Here is a 26,509-nt window from a genome sequence, read left to right on the forward strand (position 1 = left end):
AATTTGAGGAAAAATAAAATTTGTTTGTTAATATTGGGAAAATGAATCAAAGAATGACAAAATTTAGAATTTATTTGCACCTCTAGCATCTATGTTTGGATATTACTGGCAGTAGGAGAGCCTTTGTGAGCAGATATTTTTTCTCTTGTTAAAAGTGCAGGTGAGATCATGTGAAAAGAAATCATTAAGTAATAGAGTTTTTCCACAGGCTTTCATAGTACATGTTTTAAGAATAAAATCAAAATGAATTCAGATGGGCTGTCCTCTGGAACATCCAAGGGTGAATGGATAGTCTTGTATTTTTTGTTGGTTTCTTGGAGAAAATCAAGAAAGCATCTAGATTTTCCAGTTGATTCTACAGTAGGATACTTCTGTGGTAGAGAAAATTCACAATAATCACTATGAAAATTAAATATATATGTGTGTATATATATTAAAAATACAATACTGCAGCATATTTTGGAGTATGTCAGAAAACTGAAGTAACTTGATTTCTGTCATTTACTCAGCATTGCCTCTTTAACATGATGAATTGTGTGCAGCCTGTGCTGTGCAGCTTAAAATATTGCTGATGTTTAATTGCACCATAATCAAAATTTAAATCTAAAATAAAATTATAATTGTAAGAGGTTTCTATATTTTATTGCGCTGTTATTTATTTTAACATTGATCATAAATGTAGTTGATTTTCAAACATAGGCCTTTTAAAGGAAGGGATAGGGAATATCTTTGGGAATGGCACATGGTTCTTTGTGACTTAGAAAACTGCCATGAAAATGGATTGCATGCCTCATATCACGATAATTTATTGCAGCGTTCTCATAGATGTTCTTTTACCACTTGCACAAAATGATCAAGCTGAGTTTTGCAGCAGTGTTTGCAGTTGTTTATGGTAGATTAAGTTATATACATAGCTGTGTGTACATCTCTGTTGTATGAACATATTGGTTAATTAGCTGTGAGACATGTAATGGTGTTTTGAAAAGCAAACAGGAGCACGTTCTGTTGTTACAATGTGGTGATGAGATGATGATGAGAATCAGGGTGACAAACTGGAAATTACTACCAGTAAAATAGAACTGGATTTATTCTTTCACATGTGATGAACTTGGATTCATAACTGCTGTTAATGGGAACCAGAAGTAGATATTTACAATCTGGGCATATCAGTACTGGTATAGACTTTGTATCTTAGAGTTGTAATAATTGTAAACTAAGAAATTAATTTCAATTGCATGTATTAAACTCAATTCCACCATGAGGGAGTAGTAAATGAAAAGTTGGATGATCATTATATCACTTTCTTGAGACTGTAACTTGACCTAGTACTCAGAATTACTGTACATTTCTGTTCTGGAATAATTTACTGTGACTCTTCACTCACCTTGTTGACTCTGCAATTTGCAGACTGTTGGTCATGCAATTTACTGTGACAGAGAAGAGGAATCAAAAGAAGGGTTTAAATATATTTGATCATGTTGCTGGGATGGTAGAGGTGTTGGAAGAAGGCTGCATGGGGTATTTCTGTGCAGCATAGATTTCCTTTTGAACACAGAACAGGTCCTCAAGTGTGGCATTCACATTCTCTGAAAAATGCCTTTGCCCAGGATTTCTCTCCTGGGAAGCTGAGAGTCCTCAGAGAAAAGGAAAACAATTCTGATCTCATTTGCCTCTCCTGTGTTGTGCTCATGTGGAATGTGTTTGGAGATTGTTCACCCACAGGTGATGGTTTCAGTGCATTCTGCTGGGAGTTGTTTTAACTCTTTGGCCAATCAGGGCCAGGCTGTGTGGGGACTCTGGAGAGAGTCACAAGTTCTCATTGTTATCTTTTTACCATTCAGTAAGTGTCCTTGCTGTATTCTTTAGTATAGTATAGCATTCTTTAATATAATATAGTATCATAAAGTAATAGATTAGTCAGATTCATCATTCCTTCCTTCATTGGGGGCACCCTGCAAATACAATACTCAAGGAATGTTGGAGGTTTATTAAGGATTGCTCCTTCTCTGTAGAAATTATCTGTTCATCTTTACATAGCTTAAGCCTTTGTCTTCTTCTCTGTGTGGGTGCAGAGCATCTTAAACCTCCTCCTTGTTCTATGGTCTTGAGCAGCTCAAGGAGCTGTTTTGTGTTTCTCCGGTCAGAGTCCCAGAAAGGTTTGGGTTGGAGGGGACCTTAAAACTCCTCTCATTCCATGCCCTGCCATGGTCAGGAACACCTTCTGCTAGACCAGGTTGCTCCAAGTCCCATCCAGGCTGGCCTTGGAAACTTCCAGCTTTGTCCTGTGGCTCCCAGTTCCCAGGGCAGCTGTGCAGCTCACTGGGCAGCTGCCTCCAGTGCACAGATCATGTTCCAGTCTCCATACTGGGGTGTCCTGTTCATCCTTAGCAGCATCAGCCACAGCTGTGTAGCTTTCAACTGAGAAATGTGATTTACTTGGCCCTTGGAGAGGAAGTTTAGCAGAAGCTAAAACAGTGCAGTAGTTTTATTTCTGTAGTGTTGGGCAGTATGCTTGGCATAGAGTAATTCTGCATTTTATACTGTTACTTTCTGAAATAGTGGTGATAAAGTTAAGCAAGCCCTAGTGCTGAAGACTGGAAGAAAGCTATTGCATTTCAATGATGGATCTTTCTATAATTGTTATCTTCTTACTTTTTAAACCTCCCTGATTATTAATCATATCTGGCTAATCAAATCTGGTTTTAATAGCTGCAGTAAAAGAAACAAAACCAGTGAAGTGCAGGAGCTTGAAGTTTATCCTTTTGATAGCAGAAAATAATTGCAGTATATTTATCAATGAGTGCTAATGAGAGCTCTAGTCCAAAAGTGATTGAGTGTCTGTGGCATGCTTAGACATTGAGTAGAGGAGCTTTCTAGTTTTTTATTGCATAGGCAATGGCTTGACATGATGTGGCAGAGCCTTAAAACTGACATTGTCAGGAGCAATTTCAAGTGCAAATTTACTGTTAGCACCAGTTCACAAACTGTCTGAAGAGCTACACTAGCCCTGAATTTGAAGACAGAACAGTTTTACCATTGCTTTTTTTAATTAATCTGGCTTTTACTGCCTATTACAGAGTATCTTCATGTTTATTTTATTAAAAAAGGAAAAAATGTCAGCATTATAAACTGAATAAGGAGGAGTTATGTGGCCACAACCTTTGTAGCTGAATTTTATGGTTTTTATTAGCAAGCCAAGCAAGATGGAGCAGGCAGTAAAAGTTTTACTACACTCTCCTGCTATTGCTTTTAACTTCCTTTCCTTACATTTCAGATGTTTATAAAATAATTGTGGTCATGATTAGCATAGTAAAATAATGTGCAAATGTGTTGTATTATGGTTACTATAGACACTGGAGCATTTTGAAATTGAGTTGTTTCAGTATTAATTGTAGAACAGTGCCTGCTGACTATTTCACTGCTGCATTATGCTCAGTGGGTGCACTAAATAGCTTCATTTCTTTATACTCTGCTAGAAAAGGATACCCTGCCCTTCAATTACAGCAAATAGAAAAACAAAGTTAAATCATGCTCAGCTACTATATTACATGTCAATTTTTCTGTCACTCTTGCAGCAAAGTTTTTTAATATTAGTTTAATACTTTCCTGCTTAACATTTGCTTCCTTCTGAATCTGCCTACCTCTAGTGCTGCAAAACTGAACTCAGAGAATTATCAGGGTTTTCTTCATGGGAAAGAGGGAAACAGGAACAGATTTGAATCCTTCTTCATTTACTTTGAAACTTTAACCAATTTTAAGTATAGCCAACAAAAAGTAAAATGGTGTTTGAAATTCTCATACTCCAGTTTGCTGTTTAAGTGGTTTTGCTTATTTGATATATTTTATTTTTGATGGTCTGGGAAGCAAGATTCATTCCATGTCAGCAATTTCAGCCAAGAGTATTTTCATTCTTATTTATATATTTGTGTTTTAAGAATGTTTTCTTATTTGCACGTTTAGAAAATATGGATTCTTAGTAATCCTTAAGTTGTTTTGAAAGTTGGGACAAAAAATGACTGTAAAACTCTAGCCCTGTTGTGAAAACTATATATGTAATAAGTAGCTTCTAAGTGCACCTACTGGTTTCCATGAGACTGCTTTGATATTTAAAACCTAAAATATGGAAATTTTAATATATTGAAACAGGCTTAAAATGAAAATAGACAAAATACGTTCTCCATAATGTAAGTGTGTCAGATTTTTTCAGGAAAAATAACTGAACAATTATTAAAATTCTCTGTAACTTTGAATAAAAAGAGAATTTCAATGGTATGTCAGTATATCTATCAGTGATTAGTTCAGCACTCATTTCTAAGTACAGAAAAGCAGAGACAATGCTGATTCTTCAGTGAGAATTGAGATTAGACTATTTCCTTGAAAATATTTAGTGTTAGACTAAACTTAGATTGTCTTGTTGAGTCCTGGACATAGACAGTAGCTGTGCCCTAAGAAGAACTTAATTTTCATTACTTTATAGAGCTGAAAAAATACCTCCTGTTTGCTTTATAAATTGAATGTATGGATACACAGGCACCTGTGACTGTGCTCCTTGTGCATGTCTGCAGTGCAGTCTTAGAATGGCCTTGACAGCTTTCAGATTGGAACTGCTGATGATAATGGTCATTAATTTTTGCAAAAAGAAAAGGTTACTCCTTCTCCTCCCTCACTGAAAGACAGTGATCACCAATTTGCTGTCTGATGGGCTTTGCCTCACTTAAGATCACTCTATTTTCTTTCAGAATTCAAGTAGCAAGGTTTGAGCTTGATCCTGGTTACAGAGTGAAGGTTCTTCCTCAATTGACTTCAATTTTTAACATCTAAGTAAGGAGAAACTCAACATTACCTGTAATAATGATATAGACAAGGCCAAGCTGTGATTTAGACAAACTGATTTGGATGTTTTCTATTAAACTCTACTACATTTTTCTCAGCTCTGAGATGATTTAGATCAGTTCCACTTATCTATTCATTGCCTTCTGTATGTTTTGACAAATGAGTCTCTTGTGTCTTTCTTGAGGAAAAAGAAAGCTGTAGACATGCTCTGAAGAGCCCTGCTGTTGGAAGAGAAAAGGCAGTCTTACTGGAAAAATTCAGGACAGAAAAGAGTTCTTTCTAATAGCTTTAAGGGTAAATTTTCTTAATTGCATGACAGTTTGCATCAAGACAAGGCTTTTTATCTTATAAGGGGAAATTAAGGAGTGTCTGTGATTGAAACTCAGAAGAGATGAGTTCAGTTTACAAGCTGTCCTAGAGAAGTTCAGCTTGATCTGGGGTAAATCACTGAATCCTCTTATGGTTCAGGCTCTTAAATTAATAGGGAAAAAAAAACCAACTAAAAAAATCCCAAACAAAGAAAGGCAAGTTCTTCTCTTCCGGTTTGTTTTTTTGTATATGAACCTGTGAGGTCATAAGGTATAAAATGGCTTTATGACTTCACACAATTTGGACTTCTGTAGCCTTCTGTCTTCTGATATTTTAGACAGCTGTGGAAATACTGTGTTTAAATGGCTCAAGAGTCATGGCAACTTTTTGTGTGTAAATGGCTCAAGAGTTATGGCAAATTTTTGTGAGTGGCTGATTGTTGCACCTGTGACTTTAGGTAACAGGGAGTGTTCTGTCAAAGGGACAGGTACCATTTACCCTTGTCAGTGACTGAGGACAGGCATTCAGGAGGGTTTTGGTTCATAGAGATTCTTCTTAGGTACTCTTTTAAATGTTCTGTTCCTTGCCTTTGGTGATAGACTAAAGGGATGTTTAATGTCACAGGCAGGAAGTGCAGTAATTCCTTTTTATATGGATATGAGAGAGAAGCTTGGTAGGTTTTTATTTTTGTCATAGTACAAATGTCTTGTACCTAGCAGATAAAGGAGTGAACAGAACCACAGTGTATTGCTTTGGCTCCTTAGCACTCAGGATGTTCTCCTGAATTTTGGCTTGCACATGGCCCTTGCCCATGCTGAAGGAGCATCAGACTTTGCAGTCCATGCCTGTAAAAGTTTCACAAGCCTTGTTATGCAAGGTCTCAACTTGTGTAATGGATTCTCTTTTACCCTTAGGATTTAGCAATTGGAAATAATAAAATAAGGATTAAATAATGAAACTTGATTGACAAAATTTGTCAGGGGAGAGGAGATATCTTCATACAAGCATTATTGAACAGTTCTATTGTAGCAAGTTTTTAGGATAAAAATACCCATTTATCCCACAGTGAGAAATATTTGTGTCTGGGAGGAAAAGTCACACTGACTTTTACCTGCTGGGGAGCTGCTGAAATCCACATTTTATCTGGCCATGACAAGTGATCCCGCTGTTCATGCCAGTAGAACCATAGGTATGAATTATCTCAGCTGAGGGCAAGTCTCCTGCTCTAGTAGAATACAGGATTAGCATTGCAAAGGGTGCAAAAGCTCAAGTTTCAGAAATATTTCAGATCTTTACAATGGAGTTAAAAAAACCCAATATTTTTATATTATTCTCTTTTTACTGTACTTTTTAATGTTGCAGCAATCATTTACAGCACTATCTCCTGGAGCAGTATCTGGGGATTTTCTTCTACTGAAAAATGCAAGACTTTCTGTCATTTCTATTCAGAGAGCCTTGCCTTTCCTAGGCTTGTTTCACTCTGAAATGAGGAAGTCTGGTAGTATTTAATAATTGGTTGTGTTCTAGAAAGTGAATGAGAACAATTTGCAAAAAGCATGCTGATTTTATGCCTTTGTTATGTTATAATCAGAGTTGTTCAAATTTGTAAACCTTGAAAGGTAGAACTTTGTAATACAAGGAATACAGAAAGCTTCCAAGAGTTGCACAGAGGTACTGACACATGTTGGGACTATACCTACCTTTAGGTAATATCTTTACTCAGTATAGTGTGTATGTATAATAAATACTGCAGACTTATTGTAATTGTTCCTAAATTTGGAAAATCTATGGATTTTTCTTGAACTGAATTCAGAGATCTTCAAAAATATTATGGCTGAGACACAGTCAGAAGTTGATATGCAGTTGTATAAAAATGTGGAACTTTAGACACAAACTCATTCCTTGTTGGATTAACAATGCCAGATTAATCTTTTTTCTTTATGTATTTGTACTTGACATATTTATTTCCTAATTCTGAATATTGCAGATTTATTGTTTTTAATGTATTACTTGTTTTGCAAAAGTAGGTATCTTGCTAGTATCTGTGTTAAGCAAAGGATGACTTTGCTCATTTGCTCTCCATTGATGCCTCAGGTTTAGCTTTTCTATTTTTCAGGTTCTGTGCTGCTTTAGTGTGTGGGTCTGAGCTTCATATATGGGGATGGTGAGCTCTCTGCACAGAGCAGGGAGACAAAACAATTCCTTCTCTAGCTGGGGACCAAGGACAAATGATCCAAATCTCAGCCCAAGAGCACAAACAATGTGGACTGAAGAGAGAAAGACAAGAAGGATGGGACTGCAGGGGCTAAAAATGTAATTGGACAATTAACTCCAATATGCAAATGGAGCAGAACTTATAAAAGTGAGAGACCCTGTGACCAGGTGTCCATTTTGTGACCATTTTGGTTCATCTTGGGTGCAGCCCTGGCTGGGCTCTTGTGCTGCCCAAGGTGGATCCATTGAGGTCTCCTAATAAATCCCTGCTTAATTCTTTAACTCTGCCTGGCCTCTGTTCCAGGTCAGCCTTCACAAGGCATCACCATGATTTCCAGATTCTGTCTTTCTCCCCAGTCAGAGAATTAAGTTGTCTGATATTAGTCAGTATTGAAAGTCCCCACTGCTCCATGGATTTTGAAGTGCTTCTGTTAGGCTGTGCTTGTGATTGCAGCCACAGTCCACTGAAAAATATCTTCCAGTTCTTGGGTCTGGAACAGATGTGCTCAAACTGATCATTAAGTCATTAGCTTGGTGATCTTCATAAGTTTGGCTTGGCTTAAAAGCAGCCTGGTAGGACAATGCAGGGTGTGGAGCTTCTGAAACTGAAGACAAACAGATATTCTTGTTCTACTTTGTAGTTGGGAAATTTGCTTTATGCTCATTGCTGCAAATTATCAGCAAACAGGATGGCTGCTATCAAGTTTAGTGCAAAGAAATACTAAAAAGACTTAGTGGTTATCCCTGCTGTGTGTGTGTGTGCTTTCAGATTAAAACACAGTGATTTTATTCCCTCCTTAATCTTAGTGTTTGATGGGCATTTTAAAGAGTACAGTGATTTCAGTCTCCTTTAAAGCTTCTCTCAGCAGGATGTCCTAAAATGTTGCAAACAGAAGCCATCAGCCAGGTCTTCAGCAAACTGTGGTGTCTTGGAAAGTGGTTTTGTAATGAATGGTGGAGTCCTTAAAATATATTGTGTACAGTTACCCTTGTTACATTCTTTAATGACAATCTATTTTTAATAAAGCTATTTAGCTTGGTTAATTAGAGATAGTAGTAAATCTCCTAGTCTGCTGTTTAATCTTAGGAAATACCTTAAACCACACCAATGGAAAATGAGGCTGTAAATTAGCTACACATATTTTGCCCTTTTATTGGCATTTTACTTCTAAGAAATGTCTTTTGAAGAATACAGCAGCTATGACTCTGTATGGAGCTAACTCATGGAGCTAACCTCTCATGGAAAACAGGGATAGAAAACAAATAGGACAGGGAAAATAACCCATGCTTGTAATCTTACTGAGGGGTTAGATATAAACCTTCCTTCCCAGTGCTTGTCCTGTGTTTTATGTCAGGCTATTTATCTTAAATAGTAGGAATATAATTTGAAAAGAACTAATTATTAGTGTTCAGTTGTTCTGCCTGCAGTCAGCTTTACCAATATGTATCAAAATTAATAAAATCAGGACAACAGTGGTGAAAAAAAAATGATGAAAATTGAATACAAGAGGAAAAATTGTGGAAAAATAAGATACTTTTTTTTTCAAAATGGTAATATAAATAATGCATTGTGTGAAGTTATGCAGCATTTCTGAGATTTAATAATTCTGGTTTTCTGCAGGATTCAGAGTTCCCTGTTGATCCTGAAGAAACCCTATTGTTTGAGCATGCTAAAGAGCACACTCAGCCCCTGAAATCTGGACAGTATCAGCTGAGCAGCATTTTGAAGGTGCATGACCTCGCAGTGACCTGGTAGGAACCATGAACAGTACATTAATTTTATTATGTACATGTGGAGTTTTATTTTTCAACAGGTCATTGAGAAGTGTTTAGTGTAAGTAAATACTGAAAAATTACTGGCAGCCGTCAGGGGACTTCCTCTCTGAAGGATGTCCCAGTGGAAAAACTGATCATGAAATGCAGTGGGAGTGTAAGTACAGTAAAACACCTGGGCAGAACTGTTTACAGCTTGAGATTCATCTTTTATGTAGGAGGAGTGGGACCTGGTTAGTAGGTATAAAAACAGAAACCAGAGATGACTGTAAACTCTGGTTCCATGAAACTGAATTCTAGTGCTGAATATTTTTGCAATTTGTATTTGATTGTAGTTTATTCCCCTGGGTCAAAAATCAGAAGAGTTTTAATTTAGATTGGCTTGTAAGAAATGACATTTCAGGGCTTCCTAGCTGCAGCTGAGGAAGAATGAACCTAAAAATATGAAAAAAAAAAAAAAGTAAAAGTTCATAGCAAAGTTGTGACAATTCTGTTGCATTGACTACATTTGAATATAATTGAAAATTAATTTAAAAAATCTGTATGCATTTAATACTTACAATGCAAAGGTCACTTACAGTTGCTTTGGTTGCTGCCCACATTTTGCAGTAAATAACCAGCACAGTGCTCTGAGCTTTGGCCTCCATCAACAGGATTCTGCTTAAGCTCCCAGATGCTCAATTTTGGGTTTCTGTCTGGTTTGCATAAGTTTCTCCCAAATGACATTGCCATATTGGTCTAAGCATGAAGGAGAGCTTGCAGCTGCTATCTCTGTGCTGCTGCTCAGAGGAGCCTGTAGCAAATGCACCCAAATACCAGTGGGTTCTTTGGCTTATCTGAAGGACACCAGGTTCAAGAATATAGTGTGTGTTTAAAAAAATACAAACCAGTAAGAAAACCAGTCTGGAGAAGGAAGATACTTCCACACTTGGGCAAGATTTTCAGTGGATCAGGTGGGATCAGGCATCCCTTCCAGGGACCCTTCCAGACTGCAGCAGCACAAGCTGTTGGTGTATCACAGGCTCAAGTCACCATTTCCTTGTTAGAAGTCTGCCTTCACCTGTAGAGAAAGCCAGGTTTCTGTTGCAAAGTAATTCTGAATGTTGCTACAAACTACTTGTGAATCTAGAATTATTTAATATGTAATTAAAAGTTTCGGAGCTCTGGTCTAACAAAGTTTTTCCATTATTTTGTAGCTGAAGAGCAGCAGGTAAATATGGTCATGTAAGACTATTCCTTGTTTTCTTTCTCTTGCTTGAATTATATTTTTATATCATTTCTGTAGATCCTTCTATCCAGTGCTTCTAGTTATTGCTAGCAGAGATACTTAATGTGCTGAGAAATTGTAAGTATTCTTTGCAATTCATAACTGGATATCACACCTTAAGGATACAGTGCCACTTTAGCAAGCAATTTTCTAAAATAAAAATAAATTGGATGTCCTTAAACTTATTTGGAAACACTTTAGAACTTGCTTGGAGAAACAACAACTGTACTGAAAGAAACCTGCCAGAGAGGATGTGTGTTCAATTTTATATACTGCAAATATGTGTTGACTTTTATGTAAATAAGCTACTTTAAAGAAAGTGAGAGTCTGGGATAATGCTCTGAAATTAATTGAAATGCTTCTTTTAAAAACTGTGATAACATAAAATCATGTAAAGAACAAAAGAATTTTAAGGTGTGCTTGAAAAAATGTATACAAAGCAACTGAACTTTTTCCATTTGCTTAAAGTCTCTGTGTACATTGGGGGGCTGTACACATGTATCTGTATCTGAAAAAAACCACTTAAAACATATTTAAATTAACAAAGAATTTTATATGAATACTGCTACTTAAAACCAGCCTTTTCAAGTGCTGGAAAAGAGAGACTGTCTTGTTTTTCTTTGTAGTGCTAAAGGCTGTATGGTAGCCTGCTTTGTCTTTTTTGACAGTGTTTCCTACAGTAATTTTTTGAACACCCTCCTCAATTTCAAGCAAATTTGATAGAGGAATAATATACTCAGCAAGTCCTGAGGCTCCCAGGACTGCTTCAAGAGAACAGATCTCTGTTGAAGAAAGGGTCACTTTTAGGATCCTCTTGGCTGCAGGTGACTGAGAACTCAGAGAAAAGAGAAATTGCAAATTTTTGGGGGCAAGAGCTGCAAATGGAGCTCATATCTTATTAGATTCTGTAGGATCCAATCCCAAGGCACACAGCTAATGCACATAGAGCTTGGGTTTTTAGTTTGGCACAGCAGCTATTCAGTTCTGAATCTAGTTTTCCAAGAGGTTATTAAATGCATAAATCAATATTTTTCAGAGAAGAATTACTTAGATTAAATTATTTGTGTAGGGAATTAAATAAAAATAGCCCATCTAAAGAAATTCCAAACATTCACTAAATGTATTTCTAGTAATTATAATTGCCTGTCTGATTTTACAGACACAAGGGGAAATCCATATGCACTAGATGGAAATTAAGTTTTTGTTGTAGTTCATAGGATAGATGAACAACATTCTGTTGACTTGTGAAACCAGATTTTTCTCACCAGAACCAGTATATCAAAAGGTTTTAATCTGGTTTGTGTATGGGTATTGCCAGGTTCTTCTACATTTCTATAGAAACTGGAGCACCTGCAAATCCAAATTCCCAGTTTGCACAAGCTCACATACATTAGTTCTTCAGACCTTCATCAGTATTCATTGAAATGCACCTTAGTGAAAGGGGAGGAGAAATCCCTTGGGAAACCATGTTTATTTGCTGCTAAGCTGAATGATTCCCACTTCTCAAATCATCTCACAGGCAGTCCTTTTCTGCATTAAATTCACATTGCTCCAGTCTCCTTTTAAATATCCTGGTGAATTTTACTGTGCCTACAAGAAGCACTGTACTAAGATCTGCAGTGGCTAAAAGATCTTCCTTAATCTTACTTTTTCACTTTTTCCTCACTGGCTTTTTGCATCTTTGCTTTAACTTTTTGCATTGTTTCCCACAAAAATTATCTCTGCAGTCACCACATGCAGTGCTACATCCATCATGGTTTATCTTATCTTCACTTGGGAAAAGAAAGGTGCCCACATAAACAGTATTTAAGGCATTTTAAATCTTTAGCACAGTGTTGGAAACCAGGAAAATGCCAGGAATTATGATGGAGAGATGACTACCCAAGAGGAAGCTGAAAAAAATAAGCAGTAATCATCTAGGCTGTTTAGATAATTTTTTAAGATGTCATGGTCTCCCTTTCCCCTTTCCCCTTTCCCCTTTCCCCTTTCCCCTTTCCCCTTTCCCCTTTCCCCTTTCCCCTTTCCCCTTTCCCCTTTCCCCTTTCCCCTTTCCCCTTTCCCCTTTCCCCTTTCCCCTTTCCCCTTTCCCCTTTCCCCTTTCCCCTTTCCCCTTTCCCCTTTCCCCTTTCCCCTTTCCCCTTTCCCCTTTCCCCTTTCCCCTTTCCCCTTTCCCCTTTCCCCTTTCCCCTTTCCCTCCCTCACACAGAGGTTACAGACCTCCATTCAAATCTTATTTCCTGTTTATCATTGGCACTGCTTTGATGCACTTACAATCAGAATTGCCATAGAATTTGTAAATATATGGCCTAATATAGGTGCCAGGGGATGTTTGCATTAGATATTAGGAAAAATTTCTTCTCTGACAGGGTGGCCAGGCACAGGCTGCCCAGGGCAGAGGTGGAATCACTGGAAGTGTTCAGGAGTGTGGGTGTGGCACCTGGGGACATGGAGAAGTGAGTCCACCTTGTAGGCTTTACCTACATGTGTACAGGCATAAATAGGAAATGTATGTTATTCTTATTTACATGTAACCTGATGTCTCAAATCCTTTATCCTTATTTGACTTCTTGTAAAATAAAAAGATAGAAAATTGTTCTAGTAAGCACAATGCTTCCTAGAGCAATGCTCTAATGCTCTGCCTAGGCACAGTAAAAATAGAAAGGTGGAGATAATAGTAAAGAAAAGCAAATACAAAATGTTTAGTGATTATCTCACATTTCCTGATTGGCTCAGTAAAAGATTATTTTTCAATAGGGTCTAATTCATCATTATATCTTACTAGACTGCTTTCCTCTGTTTTTATCAGTAGATTCCAGAGAAGATTTTTATAACTTATCTCCTTGGGAACCATGCAAATTGACTTGTGGCATAAAATTGTGTGACTAAAATTAAAGGTAAAATCTTGTAGAGCCTTGTGCCAAGAGATGAAGGCAGGAAAGCACTGCAGAACCCTGGGCTCTTTTCCTCTTTAGTTCACATTTCCCACTTTTTCTCCTTAAGAGCTGAGCACACCTATGCACAGAGATGCACATCCACATCACACAGAGGAGCCAGCTATGCAGGGCAGAGAATCCTTGGAGTGTTGGCATGAGGAAATTCTTTGGAATGAAGATTATAGCCTGAAGTTCTGCTACAGAAGAACTTCAGGCTATAATGGGTGGTGTTGGTGTGCACTGTCTTTCAGAGTTCCACATGCTCCAGATAAAAGTGAAGTTTTCCATTTACTTGGTAAGGTGGAGAGGCACAGGGAGTTTGGCAGTGTGTGAAGAACAAGGTGTTTTGTTCTGTTGGTCAGGTTTGACACTTGCTCTGGACTATGTTTTGGTCCTTTAGACATAACTGCCAGTTTTCTTTGTCATTCTCCAGCTTTGGCTTTCTTGGAGTTAAAGAGTTAAGATAGACTTGTGGGAAGAGCAGGACATTGAAATTGTGTTGTTTGTAAACAAAGTAGCAGAAGTAGCACAGATGATTTTTAAGCAAACATCTTGGTGGTTCTTTTTGTTGCTGCTCCTCTTTGCCAAGAGCTCTGCATTCACATCTCAGTGCAGCTTTGCCATGGTCTGTCTTGTCACTACCCTTGATATCCTTCTCTGTGATGCCTGTAGAGTTCTGACAACAGTCACCCTGATGGTTTGCTGAGACTGCTGCCTGTCAGGCTGACAAATGTTTGCTCCCTTTTTGCTGTGTTCTGCCCATTTGTTTCCATCTCTCTGTTGCCTTAGAGCTGGGGAAGTAATGTCATTTTATTCTGTCTCTGAACAATGCCAAGCAAAATAGTGCCTGTCTACCAAGAGGTGATCAGTCATATGAATCCTTGTGTCCTTCTGTAACACAAGGTAGGAAAGAGGGTTCAAAGCACAAAATTCATGATGAAATTTCCTGTTGAAGAGTTTACTGAGGTAAAAAAAAATTCTTACTAATTATTTAAACCCTCTTCTTGCCTCCTAGGGCATTAGAAAAGATTTTTTTAAATTAAATTACATTTTTCCATTAACAGTAAAACTTTTTAATTGTGCCATCATATGCTGATTTCTTGCATGAGTAGCCAGAGTGAATTGGAGATTTGCATTAGCAACATGAGCTGCTGCTTAATTTTCCTACAGAAATTATACCTGCTTTTAAAGGAACATGACATAAAAGCATCTCTCATATGGGGAAAGTCAGAGAGAGCTGAAGATGCTCAGCCAGGAGAAAAGAGGGCTCAGGGGCAGATCTCATCCATCAGTGTGCACAAATATTGAAGGGAGGGTGCTAAAAGGTGCCCATAAACACACACATTAGTGTGTATAAATTAAATAAATTAAATATACTCACAAGTATATTTATGCTGTTAATTTTCACATCTGCTGAAGAAGGCTAGAGTTGCAGAATTGGATTTTTATGTGTGCTGAAATATTCAAATACTCAATTTAGCCTCTTTTGAACTATTCAAATTGCGTGTCTTTTCAAAAACAAAAGCAATATGAGAGGAAGCCTGGGTTAATCTTTATCTCCTTGTATATATGACAAGAAATTCCTGATTCTCATGTTTTATTTTCATCTCTCTATTTGATCAGCCTTTGAATATAGTTGAAGAAACTAATATTAGAGATGGTTAAATGTAAAATTAACAAGTCACTTAGTGCATTTTCCATGACCAAGGGACTAAACCCAGCAGCTCAGCTTGGATCACTCTGGCAGATCAGTCTGTACACTTGCAGGAAGGGTTTTTTGTGATGTTTTAAACATTTAACTTTCCCAGATAAACCTGTCAAGTCTTTTAGCATCAAATTAATGTTGTTAATAAATTTTATATCTCTCTCTTTGCCATATAGCAAATTCAAGTACTTTCCTTGGAAAAATTCTTGCAATTAATGCCTTTTTTTTCCCCATGACTGGCCTTTATGAGTAGTATGAATGTGGGTTTAAACTGCAGGTGAAGTTCTTACCCTTGTGCAAAGAACAAGTGATAAATAACCCTAAAGCCTGCAAGTGAGGGTACACTCCACATCACTTACAGAGCTTGGGAAGAATATTTCTGTGTGATGTTTGTGAGGGTCCCCGGGATGAAATGAGAGATGAGAATCTGACTCCAAGTTCTCAGAAGGATGATTTATTAAATTATGATATGATATTATATTATATACTAAAACTATACTAAACTCTAGAGAAAGGAGACATGGGAAGGCTAAACAAGAATGATAATGAAAGCTCCTCAGAGTCTGACACAGCTGATGGTGATTGGTCTTTAATTAAAAACAATTCACATGGAACCACTCAAACATGCACCTGTTGGTAAATGATCTTCAGACCACATTCCGAAGCAATCAGATAATTATTGTTTTCATTCTTTTCTGAGGCCTCTCAGCTTCCCAGGAGAAGAAATCCTGGCAAAGGGATTTTTCATAAAATATCATGGTGATAATTTTTGTGTGCCCTTCCAGCCTCATGCATGTCCTTATGTGCCCAGCAGTCCCGTGAGACAGCATTTTCCTCTTGTGAAATCATTCCTGCTAGATTGCCCAAGTGGAAGATCCAGAAATTAAATTCATCTCTTCCAGGTCACAGTTGAGTGCTTTAACCCTCCATGGCAGAGTAGCACTGTTTTCTATACAAATTAAGTTAATTTCTGTCTGCATTAAGACCCATGTTGTAATGGAGAGATTGTTCCACAGACTTATTGTACAGCTCTGCAACAGCTTGGACACAGTTTGTGTGGAGGGAGCACTCAAGAGGAAAATGTCAGAAGCAGTTTAGCTCCCTGTAATGCAGTTTAATAGAGAGGAAAAGTGAGCTCTCCGTGAATAATCAGTGAGAACTGTGTGGCTCACACTTGGATAAGCTCTGGGAGGCCTTGGTGCCCTGGCAGGAGGAGTGCAGAACTCCTGGCTCCAACCTCTCACCCTCCTTTGGAGCTATTCCCATCTAATCCAGCAATCAGAAGGGGAGTGAATGGTTCCCTTGGCTCCACCTTTCCCTCTTCCCCTGCAGGATAAATGTTCCTTCCTGTTCCTCTCTAAAGCTTTGGGCTATCAGAGTCTGTAGAAGCCTTTTTGTTTCTCATTAGCTCTGTCTGCAGCCCTGGCCACCAGGGATGGCTCCTGAGGGAAGGCCTTGGCTGCAACAGGCACTTTGAAACCATAGCAGCAATAATCTGAAGGATAATCTCAAGGCATGCTGTGTGTTTATGGTGCACACATGAAAAGAGCTGGGTATCTCTGTAATTTTATTAGTGAACAAGCATCTTTACCAGAAAAAAAAGACTATTTTTAGGCAAGGTCAACAGAAGGAAAGAATATAATATATTTTCTTTTTATTAGCTATCTTCATAGATATTGAGCAGATTTTGCAGAAGAAGTGCTTGTTTGCAAAAGAAAAGATTGTAAAAAGATATGGTTGTAACTTGATTTGGGCTCTTGTGTATTCTCCATAGAGCCAAAGGTGTGATGCCTGGCAACTGTCACTCTGCTAAATTGCTTGGCTTTTGCTTGTTCTTCCCTATAGTTTGTGACAGAAAAGGCTGAATAGACTGGGGCAGTAATTTTCTGATAAGTATTTACCTGAAAGCAATCATCTTGTGGTGATCTCACTATTCTGGGCTCAAAATGGACAAAAACCTCAATATTTAATGGACATGAGAAATGCTCTCAGGCACAGGGTGGGATTGTTGGGGTGTCCTGGGCAGGGCCAGCAGCTGAATTGGAGAGTCCTGGTGGATCTCTTCCAACTCAGGATATTCTATAATTCTGTAATTCTATATTGAACAGATGTAATATATCAATAATAAAAGAAATGGTTTTGACACTTGTCACATGGGCTGATACACTAACCAAAGACAATTTAAAAATATCGCATGAAGTGTGAACAAGATTTTGAGATTTTCTTGAAATGGAGTATGTTAGTAAGCTTTAAAAAGATATTAATTAGCATGAGGGAATTCATATAATGGGATTTTTTTAAAAGAAAAATGCTGAAGTTTAGGATTTCTAGAAGGTGGCTAGTATGTGTTGTGACACTTCTTTACTTTGACACAATTCTAAGTAATTATTCACAAGAAGATCCTCATTGGAGTTGCAATACTGAATTTTTCTTGTGATCTTAAAAGCCAATTACATTTTTAGTATATATTTAACATCCATTCAGAACTACTCTTTGTCAAAAAAGAAATACTCTCTTTAAGATGGTTAGAAGTTTTGTTTTGATTTCATCTACCACTTTTTACATTTTCTAGTACTTGACAATGAATTTTTCCATGTAAAGAAATACATATCTTTGGGAAAAGTAAATTTTTTTTAAAAGTTGAGTTTGTAGGCAGTCATAGCAACATATGTGTACAATCAGCTCATAGATGAGTGGCTTGTTTTCTGGGAAAGTCCATTGTGGCCTGGTTTTCCTGAGAATCAGAGTGTTCAGGAATAATATATTGTGGTAGAAAGAAAGGAAGAAGAACATAATAAAAATATAAGATAAGGCCAAATTAAAAATATATTCTAAATAGAAGTAACTTACATAAATACAAGAATAATGCATAATATTCAAAAGTCATCAGAGGGAGAATGTAGGGTTGCTCTGGCTGTGATTTAATAAGGAATTTTACTTGCCAAAGCATTTAATACATTGCAATTAATACCATTAAGCACTTTTCATTCTTTGATACTATCCTGTAGAAATTGTAAACTGATTTATTTATGCTTGTGGTCTTCTCTTATTCTCAGTCTGACCTATGAAAAGCTGTGCATGAATTACAAACCTAGTGTTCTAATGATTCTGTGTTGGCTGGGGTAATAGAAACTGAAATCACCTGCCACTCATTTTTAGACCAATTCTATAACCCAAATATAAAATCACTGAAGGTTAAGGGTATTTATGGTTGCTGTGATTTAGAGATACAGCACTAACACAGAGATGCATAAAGGTGGCAGTTTCCATTTGTGTAGCTCTATTTCCTAATCCCTGTGGCTTGGGAAATCTCATATCAGTGCTTTATCTTACAGGGTGTTAATGGCTGTAGTTTTTAAAAAAAACCTTCTGTAGATTTTTTGCTATATAAATATTTTTAAGTGAGATTTTCAATTATTAAAATGAGCATAGTACTTGAACTGTAGTAGCTGTAGTGTCTCTGAAGGAAAGTGACATAAATATAAGAAATTTTAAGAAGAAAGTAGGTGTATTTACTCTTGTTTGAGTGAGTAACTACACAGCTGGCCAGAAGGAAAAGAATTATTAGATTGTGGTTAGACTTTCTGCATTGTTGAATAAAAGTTCCTAAGTACAAAAGAGCAATAAAGAGAAATACCTGTGAAAACTACAAGAATTATACCAACCCTCCTAGTGATGATTTCCTGTTTATTCCATTTTGATTTCAAAATTTCCTTCATGGTAAATTCTGAAAACATCAGTGTTGATACACTTGGAGTTATGCACCTGATAAGATTGACAGAAAAAGTAAAACTTGAACTCAGTCTGAAAGGTGAAGTTTTAAAAATGCTTAAAAACATGTTCAAGTCTCATGGGAAGAGAGTGAATTCCTGTGGGTTTCCCTTGAAATGCTGAAGCTGAATTTTAGTGGTTTGTTTGCCGTTTCACACCACAATTCCCTCCATGTTCCTCTACTTGGGATTTCACTTCCTAATCTTTCAGAAGGATATCCCTGGAGAATTTCCAGCACAAAAAACCTTCTGAATAGAATTGGGCAAGAAATCAAGCAGTAGAGAATCCTGTATATTCTGAATGCTTGGCCAATGTCTGCCTTTTTTAAAAACACTTTTCAGTAGCTTCACTTCTGTAGCTGACGCCATTTTTCTAGCAGTATTTTAGGCCAGGATAACTATTTCTTGCCATAGTCAACAGAACTTGAAATGGCCTACCAGTACCAGCAATTCAGTGATAGACTTTTAACCCTTGGTTTTGATGGAGATGCCATAAAATCCATGGGCTGGGCATTGTCTGCAGTGGTGCTTCTGTTCTATTCCCCCTGGATGCCAGGAGGAGGATGTGTCCTTGTGCTGGAACAAGTCCTTAGGAGCTGCTGGAAGATGCATGGCAGTGGTGAGTTATGGGTATGGGTTTATTTACTGGATAGACTTCAATTGCTGCTGTTAAAATTAGTTAGGACTGGTGAGCACCATCATTAGATCACACTGGTTTGTGGTTTTTTGTTCTGTGCAGATCAGGTAAGGAGTAAGAGATCCCTAGCTAGGCATTTGGGAGCTATGGAAGGGAGCAGATGTATGGCAGCAATAATCTTACTTGAATATTTTCACTAACATTCAAATTTTCAGGGGCTGTGCTTGACTTCAGGGACAAACTTTCTGTATCATATAAGTGCCCAAATTCTAATTCAGATCCAGCTTTCAGCAGCTACTCTGCAGGTGTATAAACAAACATCCATATTGCAGAAGAGACCAGTTCTCCTATGGAGACTCAGACAAAATGACTGCATTTCCTTGGGGATGCTCAGCATATCCTGAAAACTTCATTCCAATTGTAGATGTTGCTAAGATTTGAAAATCTGTGGAGTTTTTAGTTCAGTCTTAAGCTTAATCATTAAATTCCTATTAACATTTTTCTATCATCAAAGTAGGACAGATGAGGTGAGTAACAAACTGCTTCTGTGAAACCAGACAAAAGAATGTCTTGATTTTGATTTTTCACTAATTGATACTAAATGGCAGAATAGTACTTGTCAGCTTTTCTTGGATCTCTTTCTTTCCTTGTTTCAAACCAATGTTGTTTCAAACCAATTAGATTGATAACTCTTAACTTATAATCAAAATAGAACTGATGGATATTTCAGTTTCTGGCCCCTGGGATGTAAATGTTGGCATTTGAAATAAAAATGTCACCCAGGTGAATGTTTGTCTAAGGCTGTGATGATCCTTATGAGAGCTCATAATCATGGAAGTTAATGGACTGCAACACTGGAAACTGTTTCTACATTTATCAGGGCTATTTCCAGACTGAACTTCTGTTGATATTTATTTGTTTGTGTTTGTTTTTTCCCCTAAAAATAAAGCCATCCATGTGTGAAATGGCATGTTTTAGGCACAGAATGTCCAAAACAAAGCAAGTTTATTTTATTAAAATTTATGGATTATAGGTTTCCATATAGCTGCAGACAGTGGTTTTTTATCTTGCTTTGTTTTTGTACTTTGATTTTAAAATTCATTCAGAAATAGAGGTTATTTTGTATATTCTCCATTAATTTCTTGTATTAAAAAGAGCAAGACTGTGCTTTGGTAGAAAGGGAGCTTTCTTAATTGAAATGCTGTCATGCACTGGAGAGAGCTGGTGGAGTCACCATCCCACACCATCACTATCTCCCTTTAAAATATGTGTGGATGTGGCACTTGGGCACATGGTGTGGTGGTGGCCTTGGCAGGGCTGCCTTGATGTTGGATTTGATCTTAGAGGTCTTTTCCAACCTTAATGATTCCATAATTCAAATAATTTTATGGCTGCATGAATGCTGATTATTTTTTAACACCCTCTGCTGGTTAGTAATTGATCTTTTGCTAGCAGTTGAAATTTTGTTCTTTATTCTGGTGTTTGGGTAATGTGGGTTAGGGTCAGTGTGTTGCTCCTCTTGTTTTCCTGCTCATTGTGGCATTGCTGCATTTTGATATAATGAAATTGCTATTAAATGGTGTGTGCTATCCCTCATGGAACCACAGCAATGAACCATTCTGATTTATTTATTGATCTCTTTTGTAGAGTAGTTACAGTTTCTTTTTGAACTTCTTTGAATTGAAATATGTTTGGGTTTTTAAATTTAAAATCAATGAAGTCCCCTTGCTTCTGTTTGGTATTAGTTTGGTTTTTCATATGTTTGAGTTATGGATTGAAAGTGCTGGGAAATCAAGCCTCATAATTCTGCTAACCAACTATAAATCAAACTATAAGACAACTTTAAGATGTTCAGTAAAACTTTACAGGAATTGATGCTGCCAAATGCTCTAGTGCTTCTCCAAGCACTGCTATTTTAACATAGCCTTCTTATACAATTGTCTGTTTTAGTAAAATATGTGCATTTTTATATCACTGCTTTCAAAAGCAAAAGTACCAGCAGCCAGAAACGAGCTGCACTACTCGTTCACATGATGGGAAATTTTTCTGGTGCAGTTTTGTGTTTTTCAAGCTAGATTCATATCATAGAATCCCAGGATGGTTTGGCTTGGAAGGGACCTTAAAGCCCATGTTGTTCCAACTCCTGCCATGGGCAGGGAGCTTCCCACTGTCCCAGGTTGTTCCAAGCCCCATCCAGTCTGGCCTTGGACACTTCCAGGGATGGGAATTACATGGTAATTTTAGATCCTGTAGATGGTACATCCTTTAGACAGTCCACAGTACTAACTGCATTGTTCCTGGCTGATGTCTGGGGGAGGCAGGGAGGCCAGAAAATTCTTTTTGTGCTGTGAACAGTGTTTAAATGGATCAGCTACCTCTCAGGAGAGAGACAGTGGCAGGGGAAGGACAAATGAGACAACAGCAAATGAAGGAAGATTGATGGCTACTTGGAGAGTTTTCTGTCTAAAACTGACTTCCTTGCACTTCTGAGCACTCAGGGCAAAAATAGAAACAAAATATGTTGTTTTAATGCTGTAACCTGATCTAGTGACAGGGAAACATCCATGAAACTCAGTGTGCCTTAAAAAATGAAGCAGTAAAGTGTGGTTTAATAGTTTTTGGGGTCTGAATTTAATTCACTAGCAAATAATGACATATGGGCTAGCATGCCTTATATGAAAATTGGTGCCTTTGATACTGAAATGTCCTTCAACCCCATTTTGTGTTGCATGTGCTTATATAGCAAAAACCACTCTGGTGGATGGTTCAGGCATTTAAGGTATTCCATATTGTACTGCCCAATGTGTGCCATTCCTGACATAATGGAGCACTCCAACAGATGTGATACTTTGTGGAGTTTAAGCTTCCTGGACAATGAAGTGCTTCAACATGCTTTTCATGTGAGTATGTGTGCCAAGGTCTGCAATACTGCAGTCGTAGTTCCATTATGCAAGATGAAGTGTATCTTTGGGGAAAGGACCAACACAAAGAGTTTTTATTCAAATGTAGATGAAGAAGTACTGAAAATACTTCATAGAACAGTGAAGTCACAAGAGAGTCCAAAGAATAGAAAATGGAATGTAACATTGTGGGAGTATTCAAGGATTTTGAAGTCTTCAGGTTTGTTTTTGTTAGGTTGGCTGCTTTTTTCTTGAAAAGAGGACATATTTTATGTTTGACATGTTGGGAAATAAAACTGCTTGGATTTGGGCCTGATTTTTGCCTTGAGTTTAGAATTGTGTGACCTTGCAGTTGGGAACTTTGGACACAAATGGAACTGGGTTGTGTACAGTCATGCTTGGAGGGGTATGGGGAGAAGGACAGAGGAGGAGAAGACAGAATAAAATAAAATATGTCAGTTGGTACAGTTTGAGTAGAACTGTACCAACAGTTGGATAGTCATTGAAACTTTCTGAGGGTGTTTTTTGATGAGTTAAACAGTAGGTGCCACATCTTTACAAACAATTTAGCATCCTCAACCTGGTTTTAAGTTTAAACAATGCACTACTTGCCCTTGTTTGCTTCCTCATCTCTTTAGGGTTGGATATTACCATCCTTCAGTATCACTTTTTGAGCTCTTCATCCTCTTTAGATCAATGGTGGTATAAGATTGAGTCTATTTCTCTAGTAGTTTAGACAGATTGAATAAAATGCTCTCTAAAAAGCAGGAGTGAGAGAATGGGAGCACAAAGTCCATATGGAAAGGACATATTGATGGAGCAGTTTATCACACAGTAACAGTTATAACTTAGGGTAGAGCTATAGCTCTGAAAGGTTTATTATGTGTAATTGTGATAATAAATCATTGTAAATTTCCCTAGCATTTAAAATGATTTTTAAATACCATACTTGTGTAAGCTTTTTTCTAAGTCCTGTGGGAATTATTTCATGTTAAACTGAGGATTTTGGTGTTTTTAATGAGCTGGGAGTATGTGCAGAGTGTTTTGGCAGTATTTCAGTTTTTGTAGATTACTTGGATCTGTTAATTAATACAGCCCTTTGAGACCTTTTTGTGAAAATTAATGGGTTCCCTGAAGAATAACATTCCAAATGCTGGAGATCTACAAGACTTTGGAGACGAGTGCTATTTTAAATTATGCCAGAGTTTACTAGATTAAACATTATCTCTTGATGTGAGAAGGACAGAAATTCACAAGAGGCATGCTAAATATAAACCACCTTTTTTTTTCTTCCTTATCTATGCAAAATATATAAATTATAGAATTTCTAGATAATAAGAAGATTAAGAAATAAATAAGTGGGAGGGTAACATTTCAAAATAAATCCAAAGAGGAGCAATATTCCCAAGAAGAGAAGCACTCCATGCATCCCTTCAGGGTTTGTTCTCCCCCTCCCTATACATCTGGCAGTCTTCATGCCTTAGACAGGGGAATTGGATCTGCACTGGTTTTGAGCAGACTGACACTGGAGGTGTTTTGACCAAGAAACTGAGCCTGTGTTAGCTTGGGAGAACTGGGGGGTTTCTCCCTCATGTTTAGGAAATGTAATGGTCTAGGCTTCTTTACCTCTGTGTGGCACCAGTATCCTTGCAGGAAGGTGCCTGTTTTGAGCCATAGCATGAATTAGCTTTCTTTGCCAGCCATCAACTCAGCAGTCCTGGGCTGTGTGAGGAAGAGCAGTGCCAGCAGGTCAGGGACTGATGCTGCCCCTCTGCTCAGCCCTGGGAGGCACCTCTGCACTGCTGTGTCCAGCTCTGGCATCATCAGGACAGGAGGGACATGGAGCTTCTGCAGCAGGGCCAGCAGAGGCTGCAGAGATGAGGAAGGGCCTGGAGCATCTCCCAGCTGAGGAAAGGCTGAGGGAGCTGGGGCTGTTCAGCCTGGAGAGGAGCCCCATCTGAGAGCAACCTCAGCCCTGGGTGTCCCTGTGTGCAGGGAGGGCTCAGAGCAGGGCCCAGCAAGGGCACACGAGGAATGGGCAGGGACTGATGCTCAGGAAGTTCCCCCTGGACAGGAGGAAGAACTTTTCAAACAGAGACCAGAGAGGGTGTGGTGCTTCCTCACTGGAAGACCCATCTGGACACAATCCTGTGTGCTGGGATAGGTGGGACCAGATGAGCCACTGTGGTCCCTTCCAGCCTGAACCATTCTGGGTTGTGTGCTTAAGTAGATGGTGAATTGTTGATCTGATCTTTATGATGATCCCCATCACTGTAATTGTGCCTTGATCTGTGCTCTCATCACTTCCAGTTGTTCCTCTCTGTTGTCTTTGGAGCAATCTGTTGTGGAGTGTAAGCTGGGATTTGTTGACACACAGATAATATCTGAGCAATGCTGCGAGGCACATCTTACAACAGATCTTACACATCTTACATCTTTCCAAGCTTGTATTCATTACTTCTGCTGTGTATTGTCAATTTGATATATTAATTCTCCTGGTCTTCTACTTTGTGCATCCTTTGGAAGTTTTTTGCTGAGTCTTGCTGTTGGTAATCCACAAAGGTGGTTTGGTTTTCATTCTTGACAACTCCAGTGTTTGTATGGGATTTGTGCCACACACTCCAGTCCATTCTAGCCTAACTCAGAATGAAGTCTGAAGATACTCACCCCTCTTCTTTTTGCCTTTCTACCTGCTGATAACTTTTCTGTTGGGTAAAACCTCTTTCCATGGCATTTTTTGTTTGCTTAGGGGTTTTGTGGGGTTGGTTGCTTTTCTTGTTTTTGTTGGGTCTGTCCTGTTTGAGGGAAGCCACAATGAACAGATGAAGGAACTTGAACAGTTTCATTTACACATCCTTTATGATCAAGTGCTTCTCTTTCTCAGCATGGTGCTGTTCCTCAGAGAAGGACAAGGAGCAGGGTTGTAGGTGTCTGTAACAAGTGTAAGCCCCTTATTAAAAACAGAGGGAGGTTTAAGGGGATTTTGAGCACCTCAGCAATAATTTTACTCTGGGAGCTGCTCTTTGCTGTACCCTTTCTGCCTTTGAAATTAAGTTTTTTGCTATGCTTTAGAGCAGACGTTGATGGATGCTTTTCAGTTTGAAAGTTATTCTTTCTAGATAAAAGATAGCTCAGCTCAGCCAAGGCTACATTTGTGGGAATGAAGTCACATGAGGCTCCTCTGGGGTGCTGTCAGTAACACTCATTACTCCTTTAATTTAGAACTGTAGTCTAGCTTTTATTACCAAATTTAGAATTTAATTTGTGTGTTAACTTTGATTTTGTGACCCACTCATACCATCAGCAGAACCTTTCAGTCGAGTGAAGGATTTCAAAATAATGACCCCAGTCTTAAGCTTGATTTAGGATGTTAATTTGCTGTGAAATTCACATGTTTCCAACCCTTTTACAAGTCTTAAATACCTCCTGCTTCCTGAGTGATGTGTTCTTTTGCCGAGTGGCTGACTGACAGTTCTTACCCCGAGTGAAAGGGACAATCAAGGGGTACTTTTTTCTGGGTCAAAAGGCAGCAGCTTTAATAAAGTTCTCATTCTATGCTGTTACAAGCCCCACGGAGTGTCTTATATTTCTTATTGCATTTGAAAGTAATAGAATAGTGTTAGTGGATGTGATTGGATGGTAAATGAAAGCTCTTTCATTGTAAAAATTGGGTGTTCAAGGCATTTAGGAGCTTCTGTGAATTAAATGGCACGAAAGGTACATGAGAAATCTCAGCTTCTTGTCCTGAGAAAATGGAAAAGCTTACAAAATTCAGGTGAAAAAATACCTGTTAACAAGATGGTTTAGGCTGTATAGACTTTAGTTTTTGCTTTCTGAAGATTTATACAGACTTTCTGCAAGGAATCTCTTGCCTGTATAATGGGAGTGTTTGTTTGGAGGGGGAAAATAATGATAAAGGCATTATAATACTTACTGATATGTAAGTACATTGAAAGGTAAGTACCCCCAAGTTTTGCACCTGGAGACCTCTTGAAGGTGCCTTTTACTTTTGAGATGGTGACAGCAGCTTTAGGAGGCAGAAGAGTCTGTTCTGTCAGTCAGCAGGAGCAGAGAAGATGCAATCCCCTAGGAATTGCTTTCCCACTTATAACCTATAAACTCTTTAAATATCAGAGATTATTGCAGTAAGCCAATTCCAGTGTTGATG

At 38.1% G+C, this 26,509-nt stretch overlaps 1 protein-coding gene across 1 annotated transcript in view; it reads left to right on the forward strand.

The window, feature by feature from the left end:
- SPAG16 (sperm associated antigen 16) overlaps positions 1-26,509 on the forward strand; it is a gene marked incomplete at its 5' end in the record, with an annotated part of 363,040 nt that overhangs the window by 43,862 nt on the left and 292,669 nt on the right. The window contains one exon of the mRNA XM_084209553.1: positions 8,978-9,108. Within this exon, the coding sequence (XP_084065679.1) occupies positions 8,978-9,108 (131 nt within the window). The remainder of the gene's footprint in view (positions 1-8,977; positions 9,109-26,509) is intronic.

The sequence above is a fragment of the Fringilla coelebs genome, assembly GCF_963513975.1.
Source record: "Fringilla coelebs genome assembly, chromosome: 7".
Taxonomy (NCBI): Eukaryota; Metazoa; Chordata; class Aves; order Passeriformes; family Fringillidae; genus Fringilla; species Fringilla coelebs.